At 38.7% G+C, this 19,440-nt stretch overlaps 1 protein-coding gene across 7 annotated transcripts in view; it reads right to left on the bottom strand.

Moving 5' to 3' along the window:
* The window catches only part of LOC139746192 (uncharacterized), a 185,024-nt gene that overhangs the window by 68,476 nt on the left and 97,108 nt on the right, over positions 1 to 19,440 (bottom strand). For all 7 annotated transcript variants that reach the window (XR_011712100.1, XM_071657115.1, XM_071657111.1 and 4 more), the window contains 5 exons: positions 17,872 to 18,061; positions 14,297 to 14,499; positions 13,975 to 14,197; positions 7,711 to 7,889; positions 2,320 to 2,472 (listed from right to left, as the gene is read on the bottom strand). Coding sequence is in view for 6 of the 7 variants with exons in the window: in XM_071657115.1 (XP_071513216.1) it covers positions 2,320 to 2,472; positions 7,711 to 7,889; positions 13,975 to 14,197; positions 14,297 to 14,499; positions 17,872 to 18,061 (948 nt within the window). In the remaining variant the exon portion in view is untranslated. The remainder of the gene's footprint in view (positions 1 to 2,319; positions 2,473 to 7,710; positions 7,890 to 13,974; positions 14,198 to 14,296; positions 14,500 to 17,871; positions 18,062 to 19,440) is intronic.

The following is a 19,440-nucleotide window of genomic DNA, read 5'->3' as shown; positions in this document are numbered from 1 at the left end:
GCTCCCCATTCACATCCATGCCCCACACACCTTTCCACTGTTTAACCCAGATGCTTCACATGCACTGGTTCAGTCCACTGACAGCACGTTGACCCCAGTATACCACATCATTCCAATTCACTCTATTCTTAGCATGCCTCTCACCCTCCTGTATGTTCAGGCCTCAATTGCTCAAAATCTTTTTCACTCCATCCTTCCACCTCCAATTTGGTCTCCTGCTTCTCCTTCTTCCCTACACCTTTGACTCATATATCCTCTCTCCTCACTCATTCTCACCATATGTCTAAACCATTTCAACACACCCTCTTCTGCTCTCTCAACCACACTCTTTTTATTTCCACATATCTCTCTTACCCTTTCATTACCTACTTGATCAAACCACCTCACACCACATATTGTCCTCAAACATTTCATTTCTAACACATCCACTCTCCTCTGTACGACCCTATCAATAGCCCATGTCTCGCAACCATATAACATTGTTGGAACCACAATTCCTTCAAACATGTCCGTTTTTGCTCTCTGAGATAACGTTCTCTCCTTCCATACATTCTTTATCACTCCCAGAACCTTTGCCCCCCTCCCCGACCCTGTGACTCACTTCTGTTTCTATGGTTCCATTCACTGCTAAGTCCACTCCCAGTTATCTAAAACACTTCACTTCCTCCAGTTTTTCTCCATTCAAACTTACATCCTAGTTAACTTGTCCCTCAACCCTACAGAACCTAATAACCTTGCTCTTATTCACATTTACTCTCAACTTTCTTCTTTCACACACCTTTCAAAACTCAGTCACCAACTTCTGCAGTGTCTCACTTGACTCGGCCACTAGAGCTGTATCATCGGCAAACAACAACAGATTCACTTCCCAGGCCCTCTTATCCACAACAGACTACATACTCGCCCCTTTCTCCAAAACTCTTGCATTTACTGCCCTACCCACCCTATCCATAAACAAATTAAACAACCATAGGGATATCACACACCCCTGCTGCAGACCAACATTCACTGAGAACCAATTACCCTCTTCTCTTCCTACTCATACACATGCCTTACGTCCTTGGTAAAAACTTTTCACTGCTTCTAGTAACTTACCTCCCACACCATATACCCTTAAGACCTTCCACAAAGCATTTCTATCAACTCTATCATATGCCCTCTCCCGATCCATAAATGCTACATACAAATCCATTTGTTTTTCTAAGTATTTCTCACACACATTCTTCAAAGCAAACACTTGATCCACACATCCTCTACCACTTCTGAAACCACACTGCTCTTCCCCAGTCTGATGATCTGTACATGCTTTCACTCTCTAAATCAATACCCTCCCATGTAATTTCCCAGGAATACTCAACAAACTTATGCCTCTGTCGTTTGAACACTCACCATTATCCCCTTTGCCTTTTTACAATGGCACTAAGCATGCATTCCACCAATCCTTAAACACTTCATCATGATCCATACATACAATGAATATCCTTACCAACCAATCAACAACACAGTCACCCCTTTTTTAATAAATTCCACTGCAATACCATCCAAATCTGTCACCTTACTGTATTTCATCTTCCACGAAGCTTTCTCTAACTCTTCTCTCTTAACCAAACCATTCTTCCTGATCCTCTTTCACAAACCACCCTGACCAAAACACCCTATATCTGCTACTCTATCATTTAACATATTCAACGAACCTTCGAAATACTCACTCCATTTCCTTCTCACTTCATCATTACCTGTTATTACTTTCCCACTTGCCCCCTTCAACGATGTTCCCATTTGTTCTCTTGTCTTATGTACTAATGTTATTTATCTCCTTCCAGAACCTCTTTTTATTCTCCCTACAGTATAATGATACTCTCTCACTGAACTCTCATTTGCCCTCTTTTTCAACCCTTACACCTTTCCATTGACCTAAGTATGTGCTAGAATGTCTTAAATCACCATCAACTATAGAAATACTGTGTACAGATCAAACAAATGCTTCACTGCCAAATACAAAAGAATATTCATTCTGAACATAGTCAAAACTGAAGTACTAAAATTTTACAAAATGAAGATCGGGCAATAATACTGAAACAAGTAATTCCAAAGACTTTTCCTGTGACTTTTGATACCATTCTTAGTACTTTCTTTCTCATATAAATCTGAGTTCATGAATATATCAATCACAGGACTGTAATTGATCCTCATCAATATAGAAATTATTTGTCATATGGACTTTACACCAAAATAATTTATTAATGGCACATATAAAAATAAAATGCAATGATCATTCTACATAATCTTCCCAACAAGATCATGCTGTACTGTACTTACATTCCAGTCCTCTATGGTTCGAGGAATAGCACGATAGGTGCCCCGCATTGTTACGTCTTCATCTTTTGGTTCAACTTTAGGCTCAGATAATTCAACGAGATTATCTAATCTTCTCTTTTTGGGAACATAATCACCAGGCTCCACTTCTAGGATCTGCAAAAATTTGTATCATCATTAAAGATCCTAAAGTTGTCATACTCAGCATCAGTTCCATCTCTTGACAGAAAAGTTCCTAAACAGTGAGCATAATATCCTTACATTCATTATCCTCATCACCTTTCCTCTTAAATTCAAAGATCTAGCTGTCTCATTTCTACCTTATTTACCTTTCAACACACACAAGTGCATCTCAATTTGCTATGCACCACATGATGAGTAAAGCCCCTTTTATAGCTTGTTTTGATAGTTTCCTAGAAACTTTTTCTAATGTACTTAATACTATATCATTCAAAATAACTGTTAACCCTTAGCTTTAAGAGACTGATTTAAATAAACACAAAAGAAAAGAGTATGCTGCAAAGCTTAATTCCAAAGGATGCAGTGTCCTTGACAATTTGGGAAAAATAGAAAAAAAAAATGTCTATTTTGTTTCCTTACATCAAGGGCAGAAAATACTGTAAAGCAACTTAAGTTTGAATTAAAGCAAGAATCAGCTTCTGAATCTCCACTCTGATACAAAAACCTTTTTAGTGATGAAGAAAGTCAAACCTCAACATCACAACAGCAACAGAAATCATGCCACTGTCTATCATAAAATGCAAGGAACTTATCGAAAAGTCTGCTTTGCGCTTGTCTAATGCCTGTTTTCAAGCTACATCATTCACTTACCCTCAACCATCAGATTATCCTACATGTGGGAAGAGCAACCATGATTAATAATTCCAAAATAATATCTAACACAGGCATATGTAGCCTTAATGTGCTCTGAAGATCATCTGAAAATTTTGCTTAACCTTTTACTGAAGCTGTAGTGTATACACCTTCATAATTCTTTTTTTCCTGTTGACTATTGGGCCATATAAACCTTTGCATATATATTTTTTTTCTCAGTAGCTTTTTTTTTTTTTTCATACTATTCGCCATTTCCCACACTAGTGAGGTAGCGTTAAGAGCAGAGGACTGAGCCTTTGAGGAAATATCCTCACTTGGCCCCCTTCTCTGTTCCTTCATTTGGAAATTCAAAAAACAAGAGGGGAGGATTTCCAGCACCCCGCTCCCTCCCATTTTAGTCGCCTTCTACAACACGCAGGGAATACGTGGGAAGTATTCTTTCTCCCCCTATCCCCAGGGATAAAGTGACTCACTTCCACTTCCATGGTTCCATCTTCAGCTAAGTCCACTCCCAGATATCTAAAACACTTCACTTCCTCCAATTTTTCTTCATTCAGACTTACATCCCAATTAACTTGTCCCTCAACCCTACTGAACCTAATAACCTTACTCTTACTCACATTTACTCTCAACTTTCTCCTTTTACACACTTTTCCAAACACAGTCACTAACTTCTGCAGTTTCTCACTCGAATCAGCCACTAGAGCTGTCATCAGTGAACTACAACTGACTCACTTCCTAGGCCCTCTTATCCACAACAGACTCCATACTCACCCCTTTCTCCAAAACTCTTGCATTTACTTCAACGTCTGTTCAACATTTACTTCTCAGTAGCTAAAGTATGTATATATGTGTGGAAATAAAAAGAGCTTGGTTGCGAGAGTAGAAGAGGGTGTTTTGAAATGGTTTGGGCACATGGAGAGAATGAGTGAGGAAAGATTGACCAAGAGGATATATGTGTCGGAGGTGGAGGGAACGAGGAGAAGTGGGAGACCAAATTGGAGGTGGAAAGATGGAGTGAAAAAGATTTTGTGTGATCGGGGCCTGAACATGCAGGAGGGTGAAAGGAGGGCAAGGAATAGAGTGAATTGGATCGATGTGGTATACCGGGGTTGACGTGCTGTCAGTGGATTGAATCAGGGCATGTGAAGCGTCTGGGGTAAACCATGGAAAGCTGTGTAGGTATGTATATTTGCGTGTGTGGGCGTATGTATATACATGTTTATGGGGGTGGGTTGGGCCATTTCTTTCGTCTGTTTCCTTTGCGCTACCTCGCAAATGCGGGAGACAGCAACAAAGCAAAAAAAAAAAAAAAAAAATATATATATATATATATATATATATATATATATATATATATATATATATATATATATATATATATGCTATTAATACTTAGAGTGGCATCCAACACATTGTTTCCAGACATGAGAACCAAAACACTTTTCATACAATTCCAAGCATATGCAGATGTCACACATGCTTTTATAAGATCTGTGCTCACATTATACAGCAATTTTTGAAGCTTTGTTAATTTTACAAAATGACTGACTTTATTGATGAAAACCCTTATTAAACATATTTGCTTGTGGCAAAACACTTCCAAAAACACCACACATCTCAATTCATACCTCTGAAAATACTCATGAATTACCTCACATGCCTGGCAATGGAGAGGAATAAGTTAAAAGCTACAAAGCATGTGTCACTAAGCTGAGTTATCATATCATTTCATCTTAAAATTTAACAAGCCTTCCTTTAGAGTATTCTAGATTATTCTGCAAACAAAGGTGACCTTAGACATTAGGATCATTACAATTAAAGAGTTAAAAACAATGCCATAATCACTCATTAAGCCATAACCACCTCACTCAGCTGGTTGTGCCGTCATGTCATTAAAATCCCTCAAAACAGTTGCCATTAAGCTACCAATTTTGGACTACATACATCTCAATCTAAATTTGAAAAGGATGGCAAAGTGATGGGGTGAGGGCAAATGATAAGTCAACCTCAAAAAATGTGCTTTAGGTCATTGTCCTTGAAGATCTCATTCCAATTTGTGTTTAAAGTCTTTTAATGGTTTCTTTCCTCCCACATATGTCATGGTAAAAATTCATGTTGCTCAACCTGTTGTTATCAGAGGTTGTTGTATTCTGTTCACATGCATTTATTTCCACACAATGTGATGTGTAATTTCTGATACTGTGATCTGATAAGTCTGTATTATTCACTTCTACTTCTGAGAAAAATGTCATGTCATTTGTAAAAATTTATCATATTCTTCCTCCTCATCATTCTGTGGCTCACGCATAAAGGCTCATTGATTAACACAAAGGTTTAATTGCCTCCAGAACTGTTCTCATCCATCTACTGAGATGTTATTCCTTTCCTTTATTTATATCTACATCTACAATCTAATCCCCTTTCCTATTCATATTTATTTTTTATTTTTTTGCTTTGTCACTGTCTCCCACGTCAGTGAGGTAGCACAAGAAAAATGATGAAAGAATGGCCCAACCCACCCACATACACATGTATATACATATACGTCCACACATGCACATATACATACCTATACATCTCAATGTATACATATATATTGACACACAGACATATACATATATACACATGTACATAATTCATACTATCTACCCTTATTCGTTCCCGTCGCCACCCCGCCACACATGAAATGACAACACCCTCCCCCCTTATGTGCACGAGGTAGCGCTAGGAAAAGACAACAAAGGCCACATTCGTTCACACGCAGTCTCTAGCTGTCATGCACAATGCACTGAAACCACAGCTCCCTTTCCATATCCTGGCTCTACAAAACTTTCCATGGTTTACCCCAGACGCTTTACATACCCTGGTTCAATCCACCGACAGCACGTCAACCCCGGTATACCACATCGTTCCAATTCACTCTATTCCTTGCACACCTTTCACCCTCCTGCATGTTCAGGCCCCGATCACTCAAAATCTTTTTCACTCCATCTTTCCACCTCCAATTTGGTCTCCCACTTCTTGTTCCCTCCACATCTGACACATATATCCTCTTTGTCAATCTTTCCTCACTCATTCTCTCCATGTGACCAAACCATTTCAAAACATCCTCTTCTGCTCTCTCAACCACACTCTTATTACCACACATATCTCTTACCCTTACATTTCCAAGTCACTAGTCCTTTTTCAATGCAAAACACCACAAGCTGTTCATCGTTTCTGTTCACCTTACTGTTTATCCAATGCCCCATACTTATAACCTTAACTGCCAAATATCCTCTTCTTACCCTTATGATTTCCTCATTTAAAAAATGTTACAAATCTTCACCTGAACTCCAGCAGGTATTGATCAGACATCCCACCAGCTGCTCCTCTGAGCACATTCTCATTATAAAGTCTCTCTTTTGCTAATTTATCAATTAGTGTGTAAAGCAGTAATACCCAATGACCATCTTTCCTACTCACACACATATATCTATACATGTCCCTTTTTTAAAACCAGACATTCCTGATCAATAGTTCTTTTTCAGGACACAACTCTACAAGCTGTTCACTGTTTTTGTTCACCTTACTGAATACCCCATGCCCATCAATTATCCCTCAACTACAGCATTACTCACTTTCACATTTAAATCATCCATTACTATTATCTGGTCTCTTGCATCAAAAAAGCTGATCCATTCACTCAACTGCTCCTTACATACTTGCCTCTCTTCCTTCTTCTTGTGGCCAAGTGCATAAGCAATAATAATCACCCATCCCTTGTAATCCACTTTCATTTTAACCCATAATAAACAGAAATAAACAAATCAAAGAGATTTCAGAGCAATTAAGAAAGAAAATCGAAGGGATGGAACATTTGAACTACCACAAAACAAAGAAAGAAGAGGAACTACATGGTCTAATGAAAAGAAAAGAGAGATTTATGATAAATTCAGTATGGCAACAAATTGGAGATAAAAAGAAAATGCACTGAACTTGAAATCCTCTCAAATAGGAAGACACTGAGTTATCTAATCTGCAAGAATACCATGGAACATTACAAAAATAAAGCAGTCAAAAACATATGAGAGCTCAGTCAGGAAACTTGAGTGGCTGTTCAATGTACTACCAGGAGTAATAAGAAACATGAATGGAACACAGACGGAAAAATTAAAAAAAAAATGACATGGTGTTGAAATCAATCCCAGATAACCAGAGAACAGATAATTATGTTACACAAGTGGTATCATAAAGGAAGAGTATTATTCATAACAGATATACTTTGAATACTATGCACTAGCTTTGCCATTTTGGCAAAATCTCCCCATAGATACTTGTAGGTAAGTACTCTACCCTGCTCCCTCCACTTCTGACATACATATCCTCATAGTCACTCTACGCTCATCCTCTCAGTGTGTCCAAACCATTTCAATAGAACTTGGTCAGCTCTCTCAATCATACTCTGCTTGCTATCACACCTCTTTCTTACAGTCATTTATGTGATCATCCTGCCTCATATCACATACTGTCTTTCAGCATTTCATTTCTAAAACATCTATGGTGCTTTATGGATACCTTCTGAATTGTTATCTTCGGCAGTCCTTCAGGAAAAAGGTCTTTAACAATATTGGTGGTTGACACAGATCCAAACGGAACATCTATAGGAGGAAGGTTGGCATCACGTAAGTGGTCATCCTCAGGTCGTGTTGTGAGGAGTGCTATGCGTCCTTCACATAACCCCTCAACCTCTCCACCTATGAAGAGAAAATAATTTTAAGTGAATGATATGGAGCTTATTGGTAGGCACATTGGAAACAGATGAAAATCTAAAACTCATAATTCTACTGCCACTATGAAACACTCTTTTTATAATTCCCAATAGAAATCTGTCCTTGAACATGAAAATTACTATGTAAAATAAATGTTCAATTCCTGTATTCTAATAATATTCATATCTATAACTAATGCACACTGGTAATTTCCTGCTTCAAAATAATCTGGTCCAGAGTCTATATTATGACTTGAATTGAGTCATTGTCTGAATACAAGGCTTTTCTTGACTGCAACGGGGTTTTGCAATTCATATTAGGATGACCTAAGCTTGGGATAAATATACTCTTACTGATCTTATATTTTTCTTGAAGGTTTAGATGACTGTATGTGCAGATGTAAGATATTTTGAGTGGCTATCATTATGCAATAAGAAATTCAAATTTCCTCACCATCATAGCAGGGATGATTAACACTGAACACTCAAATTCTCCCCAGTCCAGCCTACTTAACCCCATCTCAGATATTTCAGTCACTATGGGCTGATTCATTTCACTAGACAGGACAAATATGTTTTCTGGCCAGTTCTCTAATCTGAATTTAAATACTAGAAAATGTCAGTTTTCACTGTCCCTAATCCTATGAAATACACCCTCCTCTCTGTCTCTCTCTCTCTAGCACCCATATGATTCTGCCATGATGGTACTGAGTGGCCACATACACTGTCCTGCTGCAGAGGCACATTATGTTGTGATATATTTCCATGAGTAAAAAAAAACACACAAAAACACTGAATGCTTAGAATGAGTCAACACATTACAACATATTCAATGATTTAACACAAAGTGAAGTAAAAATTGAATTACAGCCATCTTGGATAATAAAGAGAGCTTTATCATTAAACTTATCAAATGATATCCACAGGCCTCAAATGACAACAAGTAAATATGTGATAGATATGTGATATTTTCTCCCGTTCAGTCTCTTCCATTTTGTTTACATTTATGAAACATCAAATCAACCCTTCAAACTGTTCCGTTGACTTTATCATACTTGAATATCATAATACAAGAAAATACTACGATTGAAAATGAGCTCAACCTGTATTTAATGGCTTTCCTAACCTTCTCTGGTTACTGGTAAGAGGACAAGTTTTATCAGGATTTCCATTCACTGTTCTACTTTTTTCTTTTTCTTTTGCAAAATATATACCTTTTCATCGTAAGCTATATGTACTATATGCAAATATCTAATGGCATAATATGAGTATGAGACCTCATATGATTGATATTTGCTGATAACTTTGACAGAGCCAAAGGCAACCTTTGCTACTTTACCCATGGGTTGTATGCATCTTTGAATAACATTTATCAAGCATGTATTTGCAGTCTTCCCGACAATTCAAACTTATAATTAAACCTTGGCATATAATACCCAAGTTTGGCTTCTATACCAATCTAACTCAAATTACATTAACACACCCTATGGTTATTAAGCATAATTTTGCTTCACTTACCCAAATTTACAAATCCTAATCTATCTTTGAATAACATTTATCAAGCATGTATTTGCAATCTTCCCGACAACTCGAACTTATAATTAAACCTTGGCATATACCTACGTTTGGCTACTAAACCAATCTAACTCAAATTACATTAACACACCCTATGGTTATTAAGCATAATTTTGCTTCACTAACCCAAATTTACAAATCCTAATCTATCCTAACCTACCCTACCAATATGCAGAGCCTATGCCCAAGAAATCCAATAATTACCATATGAAATAAGTTTTTCATGCATTATGCTTCATCAGCAGAGCAAATCCTATTACTTGCTTATGGTAGAGACATCATATCCTACAGTATGGTACAGTCTTAGATGACATGATATTACAACTCTTAGCCCCATGGTATTGAGAGCAGAAGAACATAATTTTTGTTTGCAATCCTTGTGTTAAGTGAAATTCTCACTCTTTCTGTGCAGGTGATATTTTCCTCTACAAACTCACCATGGATCTTACAGAGTTGTCCCAGGAAGAAAAGGCAAAAATATATTGTCTACAATCAAGACTTCAAGACATGCTGGCATGGTCAAGCTTCCTATTAACATGCTTTTTTTCTTCTTTCGAACATTGTACTTCACTGAAAAAATGGGTCAAGTTGCACTAGGAAAAAAAGGCAACTGATAACCTGACAGGGATATGTTTTTCAACACCATGCTTTATCAGGTCATCAGTCATCTTAATGGTCTTCTTGATCAACCAGACCAAGCTTCTCAGGGAGGGATGAAGTCAGAGGGAAAAAAATGTGGATGATGAAATCGGTCCCGCCAGTGGATCCTGAAATCTCATTTGCAGCCACATTTTCTGAACTCCAAAAAAGTAAGAATACAGGCCTTTTCTTCCTGGAGCCCTTTGTAAATTTCTGATAGAAAAAAATATCATCTGGAGGAGAACCAGTAAGAATATCACTAAATATAAGGACAGCAAACAAAAGTTATATCCCTCCAGTCTTAATACCACTATGTAACTGAGGCAACAAATCATGTCATCAGACTCCTAAACTGTACCATGTTGCCAATCTATGATATTCCCTAAATGAGCATAGAATAGGATTTCTTAGTTAAATACAACCTGATACATAAAACATAAAAGCCTTAACTTAAACAGTAACCCTTGGATCTGACTAGGCTGAAGTCATAAATTAAGGCTAGATGACTTACTCTGGCCTATCCTGAAGTAAATGATTGCAATTCAGCCGAGCAGATTCTTCCCTAATCTTACTGAATCTCTCTTAATAATTTCAAATGTTTGTGCATTCATGACCTTGTGTGTTTAAGCATACCTTTTTTAAGGATGAACTATATCCTAAATGTTGGGTATAGTACTTCAGGATCTATGCCAAGGCTTTAGGTAAATGCATGCTGGCCTTCAAGGTTATTTTCAAGCCACTAAAGACCACCAAAAGTCGACATAGGCTTACATATTACACTTACTTCACTGCACCTATTCAAAATAGGTAGCCTAGCAGCCTCATATTATACTCAAGGTAACTTAGGAACAAGGTAGGCAAAATGCAAGAATACCAGACCTGGGTCTTAAATGCCAAAAAGAAGCTACCTTTCAATCTTTAGACTTACAATAGCTTCATGTGGCATCTAGAAGCCCTGAATTTTGGGTGTAAGTACTTAAGAATCTAAGTGAGGTTTTAAGCTACCACACATTGGCCTTTGAAGGCCATTTTTATGCCACTAAAGCTATCAAATGCAACACCAACCTTATACATTGCTTAGTTCCCTGGACTCATTCTAAATAATTAACCCAGTAGCTTCAAAGATAATCAACGTACCTGAGGTTCTTAAGCAATATCCAAGGGTACCAAAATCTGTCCTTCAAGACCAACAAAATTTCATGTAGCAACTACCAGCCCCAAATTTTGGATGTATGTACTTCACACTTTCAGTAAGCAACTACTTTATGCAAGCCTTGAAGGCTGTTTTAAGATCATGAAAGGCCACCCAATCCTTATATATTACACTTAGTTAACTGCATTCACTCAAATAAGTGACAAAGCAGCATAAAATCATAATGAGGGTAATGAAGGATCAAAGGCAGCATCCAAAGGTACCACAGCCTGTCCTTAAACAACAAATACCACTTTTCAAGGATCAAAATTACTACAGCTTCATGTAGCACGAAAAGGCCCCATATTCTGTGTATAAGTAATTCAGAGTTTTGGCAAGGTTTTAAGTTAGCACAAATTGGCTTTGAAGGCCATTTTGATATGAGAACCTCAGATTATAGTGAAGGTACCTCAGGATCAAAGGCAGATCTGTAGGGCACAAGAGCTTGGCCTTAGAAGACCAATACAGGCCATCTTTCAAGATTCAGACTTAATACAGCTTCATGTAGTATGTACAACCCCCAAATCTTGGGTGAAGGTACTTAAGAATCTGGACAAGGTTTTAAGGTACTGCATGTTGGCCTTGAAGGCTACCTTGAGGACATCCTAACCTTACAGGTTACACTTAGTTCATGGCACTCAATCATAACAGGCAACCAAGCAGACTTAAATCTTTATGAAGGTACCTCAAGATTACAGGCTGGATCCACAAACACTAAAGCCTTGCCTTAAAGACCAACAAAAGGCAAATTTCAAGGTTTCAAGTTGCTGCAGCTTCATAGCATCTAGAAGGCCACAAATTTGGGTACAAGTACTTCAAAATCTGGGCAAAGCTTTAAACTAACGCATGTTGGCTTTGAAGGCCACTCCAAATTTTAATATTACACTTAGTTCACTGCACTCATTCAAAATAGGCAACCTAGCAGTTTCACATCAAGATACTCAGGATCAAAGGCAGGATCCAAGGGTACCAGAGTCTAGTCACCAAAGGCTACCTTACAGGGTTCAGAGTTCTTACAACCTCATTGCACTCACTGAACTAAGTGTGCTCATATTTCAAATTTTCAACAGTTGGCCTGGCCTTAAAGGTCACCTTTCAAGGTTCTCACTTGCTACAACTTCCTATAGCAATTAAGGACCATACATTCTGAGTATAGATACTTCAGAACCTGGGTGAGGCTCTATGCTATTACATGTTGGCCTTCAAGGCCATTTTGAGGCCACTCGAGCCAAATAGATTACACTTTGTTCATAGCACAAGAGCCACCTTTCAAGTTTCAGTTATTACTTCTTCCTGGTAATCAATTCAACTCAGAAGTGAGCACACATGATGGACATCTAAAAGCTAAAAAGAAAACGGTCATTTAGATAGAAATCCTTTTCCATGAAAGCAATTTCTTCTTGTGTAACACTGGGAAACCCTTCTAGTACTTCAAGAACCTAACCTAACATCACCTGTTTTAACATCACGTTCATGTTGAAAATGCCTGTTCTACCTTTTTGAAGCTTTCTCATACCACACATAATTTTTACATATATTTTCTTAATTTCATTATACTGTATAGGTTATTCACTGCTTTCCTTTTCCACTTATCCATACCAGGAAAATCTAAAGTTTTACAAGCAACATAAGAAGCAATAAGTACTTCAACATGCTGATTCATTCCTTACCCACTTTAATCTCAATTTCTTCCCACTCACCAACTCACTTTCATTGTATCACTCTACTTTCGGTTTCAATGTTTCCATTGCAATCCTCTCTGGACATCACTTCCAACTACTTAAGAGTTCTTTATGAATTCAAATCATTCTCCTGTCAAATTGATATTATACTGAGCCTGCTAATGAGAATCATGGAGTGTTATGAGAATACTAGCATTCATTTTCAATGAATAATTCTTACATACATCATCATAGCAATTTTCCACAGTAACCAATACTTCTTTTGATTTAATTAACAAAGCAGAATCATCTATGTCCATGTAAATATATGTGAAGCAGCTTTCATTCATGATCAGCTTGAATCATCCAGTCCTATTCACACCTCATGAAATAATTCATGAAACAACCATGGTACGAATACAAGTCCCTGGTGGACTCTCAATGAATAATTTCCCATCCTATACACAAACTTTACTGTGTATGCTCCAAACACTTTGTTCAGCAATGGTAACACACAAAGAGAACTGCAATGGAAACAGAAAGATGACTGGAGTGTTAAGCATATGACAGAAAAACACATAATCTTTCACTAGGTAGAGGCCTATGACAAAGAAGGGTGTATTACCAATATCATACAAGAGAATCAGGTACATATGCAGGAGAGTATAGGAAAGCCAGATTCACCTAAGTAAAATAAACAGTTTTATAAGAAAAGGATGTAATAGGAATTAGTGAAAAAAAAACTGAAGTGGTATGGAAAAGTAAAGGGGGAGAGGAGATTAGATGAAAATGATGGATGGAGAGAAAGACTAACAATGAGTATTGGTTAATTCACTTTTTGGAAGAACTAATTGAGACACATAATAAGCTAGGTGCTTGAAAAAACACCAAACAGAATCTTTTGGTGATGAGTATTTATGTGTATCAACACAAAAAATTAATAGTCTAAAGTATACTCTGAACTTCCAACTGTTCTTAACATAAATTCAAACACAAAATAATACCTAATTCAGCAAAGGTTTGATTTAGGGTATCAGTGTCCATAATATTGGATCCTAAACCAGCCAGTATAGAGCCCACAGCTTCAGTTGCAGCATCTCGGGAGCCAGACACTATTTCTGGTAGAGACAGTTGAGCTTCGTGAAGATTACTTGTGTCACTCTCAATACTGTTTCCAGATTTTTTTCTAATGTAATCTAGTTTTCTTTGCCGTTCCTCCTCTTCTACCTGGAAAGTCAAGATAATATTTTGAAAAGGGTTCTGATTTCTGAATCAAATGTTAAAATCTGAAATATATATTCTCAAACATTCTATCAGTTTCCTTACCTTTGCTCTGTCTATGTATGGCCTACAGTCCCCAAGGTAGTGGATAACAGTTCTGTTTCTGATAAGAGGTGTATGGTAGGTAAGGCGGGCAAACTGCCCTTCTGGCTCCCACTCAATAATAAAAGAAGTCTCTGTCAGTCCATAATCATTTGAAGATAATCGAATATCGCCCAAAGTTTTCCAACGGAAAAGATCAAGCTTATCTGTAAGCAAATACATATCTTAAAGTCATTTATAGATTGAGAAGCTAAATTTTCAATTCATTTATGTCAAATACACTGTTCTCACAATCTGCTATGAAGTCTGTCTTACACTTTAAAGTTACAGCATATCATTTCATGTGTGGCGGGGTGGTGACGGGAATGAATAAAGGCAGCAAGTATGAATTATGTACATGTGTATATATGTATATGTTTGTGTATGTATATATATATGTACATGTTGAAATGTAAAGGTATGTATATGTGCGTGTGTGGACGCGTATGTATATACATGTGTACGTGGGTGGGTTGGGCCATTCTTTTGTCTGTTTCCTTGCACTACCTCGCTAACGCGGGAGACAGTGACGAAGTACAATAAATAAATGGGTATGTTTGAAGGAATAGTAGTTCCAACAATGTTACATGGTTGTGAGGCATGGGCTATAGATAGGGCTGTGCAGAGGAGGGTGGATGTGTTGGAAATTAAATGTTCGAGGACAATATGTGGTATGAGGTGGTTTTATCAAGTAAGTAATGAAACGGTAAGAGAGATGTGCGGAAATAAAAAGAGTGTGGTTGAGAAAGCAGAAAAGGATGTGTTGAAATGGTTTAGGCATATGGAGAGAATGAGTGAGGAAAGATTGACAAAGAGGATATATGTGTCAGAGGTGGAGGGAACAAGGAGATGCAGAAGACCAAATTGGAGGAGGAAAGAGAGAGTGAAAAAGATTTTAAGCGATTGGGGCCCGAACATACAGGAGAGTGAGAGGTGTGCAAGGAATACAGTGCAGTGGAATGATATGGTATACTGGGGTTGAGATAAAGTTCTTGCCCTCCACAAATTCTTCAACGCTCCCAGAACCTTCACCCCCTCCCCAACCTTGTGACTCACTTGCACTTCCATGGTTCCATCCGCTGCCAAATCCACTCCCAGATATCTAAAACTTCACTTCCTCCAGTTTGTCTTCATTCAAACGTATCTCCCAATTCACTTGTTCCTCAACCCTACTGTACCTAATAACCTTGCTCTTATTCACAATTACTCTCAACCTTCTTCTTTCACACATCTTACCAAGCTCAGTCACCAACTTTTGCAGTTTCTCACCCGAATCAGCCACCAGCACTGTATCATCAGTGAACAACAACTGAGTCACTTCCCAAGCCCTCTCATCCACAACAGACTGCATACTTGCCCCTCTCTCGAAAACTCTTGCATTCACCTCCCTAACAACCCCATCCATAAACAAATTAAACAACCATGGACACATCATGCATCCCTGCCACTAACCAACATTCACTGGGAACCAATCACTTTCCTCTCTTCCTATTCGTACATATGCCTTACATCCTTGATAAAAACTTTTCACTGCTTCAAGCAAATTGCCTCCCACACCATATACTCTCAATACCTTCCACAAAGCCTTTTTATCAACTCTATCATATACTTTCTCCAGATCCATAATTGCTCCATACAAATCCACATACATTCTTCAAAGCAAACACCTGATCCACACATCCTCTACCACTTCTCAAACCACACCGCTCTTCCCCAGTCTGATGCTCTGTACATGCCTTTACCCTCTCATTGAATACCCTCCCATATGTGTATGTGTTTGAATGGAGAAAAACTGGAGGAAGTAAAGTGTTTTAGATATCTGGGAGTGGATCTGGCAGCGGATGGAACCATGGAAGCAGAAGTGAATCATAGGGTGGGGGAGGGGGCAAAAATCCTGGGAGCATTGAAGAATGTGTGGAAGTCGAGAACATTATCTCACAAAGCAAAAATGGGTATGTTTGAAGGAACAGTGGTTCCAACAATGTTGTATGGTTGCGAGGTGTGGGGTATGAATAGAGTTGTGCGCAGGAGGGTGGATGTGCTGGAAATGAGATGTTTGAGGACAATGTGTGGTGTGAGGTGGTTTGATCGAGTAAGTAATGTAAGGGTAAGAGGGATGTGTGGAAATAAAAAGAGCGTGGTTGAGAGAGCAGAAGAGGGTGTTTTGAAATGGTTTGGGCACATGGAGAGAATGAGTGAGGAAAGATTGACCAAGAGGATATATGTGTCGGAGGTGGAGGGAACGAGAAGTGGGAGACCAAACTGGAGGTGGAAAGATGGAGTGAAAAAGATTTTGAGTGATCGGGGCCTGAACATGCAGGAGGGTGAAAGGCGGGCAAGGAATAGAGTGAATTGGATCGATGTGGTATACCGGGGTTGACGTGCTGTCAGTGGATTGAATCAGGGCATGTGAAGCATCTGGGGTAAACCATGGAAAGCTGTGTGGGGCCTGGATGTGGAAAGGGAGCTGTGGTTTCGGGCATTATTGCATGACAGCTGGAGACTGAGTGTGAACGAATGGGGCCTTTGTTATCTTTTCCTAGCGCTACCTTGCACACATAAGGGGGGAGGGGGATGGTATTCCATGTGTGGCGAGGTGGCGATGGGAATGAATAAAGGCAGGCAGTGTGAATTGTGTGCATGGGTATATATGTATGTGTCTGTGTGTGTATATATATGTGTACATTGAGATGTATGGGTGTGTATGTTTGCGTGTGTGGACGTGTGTGTAATACATGTGTATGGGGGTGGGTTGGGCCATTTCTTTCTTCTGTTTCCTTGCGCTACCTTGCAAATGCGGGAGACAGTGACAAAGCAGAATAAATAAAATAAAATAAATATGTGTGTGTGTATGTGGGTATGAGTGGATGGGCTATCCTTTGTCTGTTTCCTGGCGCTACCTCGCTGACGTGGGAAACAGCAATTAAGTATAATAAAATAAATATATAAATATTTTTTGATGCATATTTGCCATTTCCCAAACTGGTACGGTATCGTCAAGAACAGAAGACTGAGCCTCAGAGGGAAATAAACTACTTCCCATGTATTCACTGTGTTGCAGGTGACAAAAAGGGGTGAGAGCAATAGGCTGGAAATCCTTCCCTCCTATTTCACTTTTTCAGATGAATGAACTCTTGTATGATGTGACCAGACACTTAACCACAAGGTGCATTTTTCCAATGAAATATTTCTAAAACACAGTGGCACAAGAGTCATCTGGGATGTGGTGATAATAACCGTGGTTTTAAACCTGATTAGACTGAGTCTGGGTTGAAAGTGAAGTCAGATAGATGCTACCCTGACTCTTGCAAAGTTACCTCTCTTTTTGGTAATTTGTGACAAGGTGAACTAAATACCCTTGAATGCTCAAGTAAAGTGATGATTACAGGAAATCTCTGAGGTCATACGGTTTATTAACAACAAATAAAGTTGTTCCTTCTGACATAGTAAGACTCTTTAGAGTATACAGACTTCCGACTATTCACCAACAACTGAATTCACTTACACTACATGGGTAAACATGAAACCAATGGACCTACCTTTGGCACCAAGATTGATGACGTAAACACCCCCTGGTTGTGGCTCTGACACGGGGTCCATTAATCCCCCTCCAGCATTTAACAATTCCCAGATATGGCTGGGAGGCAAAGGACTGTTGGTCAAAAGTTGTGAGTGTTGACCAAAATTTACATCTCCCAAAGACAGTAAAGTGTGAGTCTGAGTCCTTACCTGCAATAAAAAAATACACTACTGCACAAAAAAAGTATAAAGGCAGGAAGTATGAATTATGTATATGTGTATATATGTATATGTCTGTGTATAGGTATGCATATGTTCGTGTGTGGATGTGTACGTATATACAAGTGTAGGTGGGTGGGTTGGGCCATTCTTTTGTCTGTTTCCTTGCGCTACCTTGCGTTAGCGAGGTAGTGCAAGGAAACAGACAAAAGAATGGCCCAACCCACCCACATAAACATGTATATACATACAAGTCCACACACGCAAATATACATACCTATACATCTCAACGTATACATATATATACACACACAGACTTATACATATATACATATGTACATAATTCATACTGTCTGCCTCTATTCATTCCCATTGCCACCATGCCACACATAAAATGACAAACCCCTCCCCCCTCAAGTGCGCAAGGTAGCGCTAGGAAAAGACAAAAAAGGCCCCATTCGTTCACACTCAGTCTCTAGCTGTCATGTAATAATGCATCGAAACCATAGCTCCCTTTCCACATCCAGGCCCCACAGAACTTTCCATGGTTTACCCCAGACGCTTCACATGCTCTGGTTCAATCCATTGACAGCACGTCGACCCCGGTATACCACATCGTCCAATTCACTCTATTCCTTGCACGCCTTCCACCCTCCTACATGTTCAGGCCCCGATCACTCAAAATCCCCTTCACTCCATCTTTCCACCTCCATTTTGGTCGTGCCTCCTGTCAAAGACCTGACAAACCTTTCACTTCACCTCCATTCCACTACACCACTATCAACCTCAATCTCTAATCAACATTATCTTCAGTAATCATTACATATCCTCTAGTCTATCAGTGAAATGGCAACAGTTGCTGCATCAGCAAGTCCAAGTTACATCATGTTAAAGTGTGGTATACTGATGGTAAGCTCAGATGTTTCAGGTATGGTGCATACAAGAGAATTAAATTGAGGACATTACTGGTCTGGGATGTACACCCCCTTAAAAAATGGGTTTCAATCATTCACACAATGGCATTTCATTTGAATGAGGACCCACTGTACTAAGTGTAACTTTCTCCCAGTACGGGATAACATCTCGTGTTTTCTATATCCATGTTATAGTATGTAAAAATAAGATCCAGCATCAAGGTGACACTGCTCCTCCAGATCTAACGCTCTTCTTCAACTACTAAAACAAGAACTGTGCTAAACACAGTCAAATAATTAATATCTCCAAGATTCTATACATTTCATGTATTCAGGTGTTTTCACTCAATATATCTTTAGGTGAAATCATCCATGACTGGAAGTTTTCCATCCAATGAGACTGCTGCCTGCACAACTGTGCCTATTCCTTTATCATTCTCATCATATATTAATTCA

The sequence above is a fragment of the Panulirus ornatus genome, chromosome 64 (genome assembly GCF_036320965.1).
Source record: "Panulirus ornatus isolate Po-2019 chromosome 64, ASM3632096v1, whole genome shotgun sequence".
Taxonomy (NCBI): Eukaryota; Metazoa; Arthropoda; class Malacostraca; order Decapoda; family Palinuridae; genus Panulirus; species Panulirus ornatus.
The sequence above is the reverse complement of the archived record's forward strand: the minus strand, read 5'-3'. Positions and strand labels throughout refer to the sequence as shown.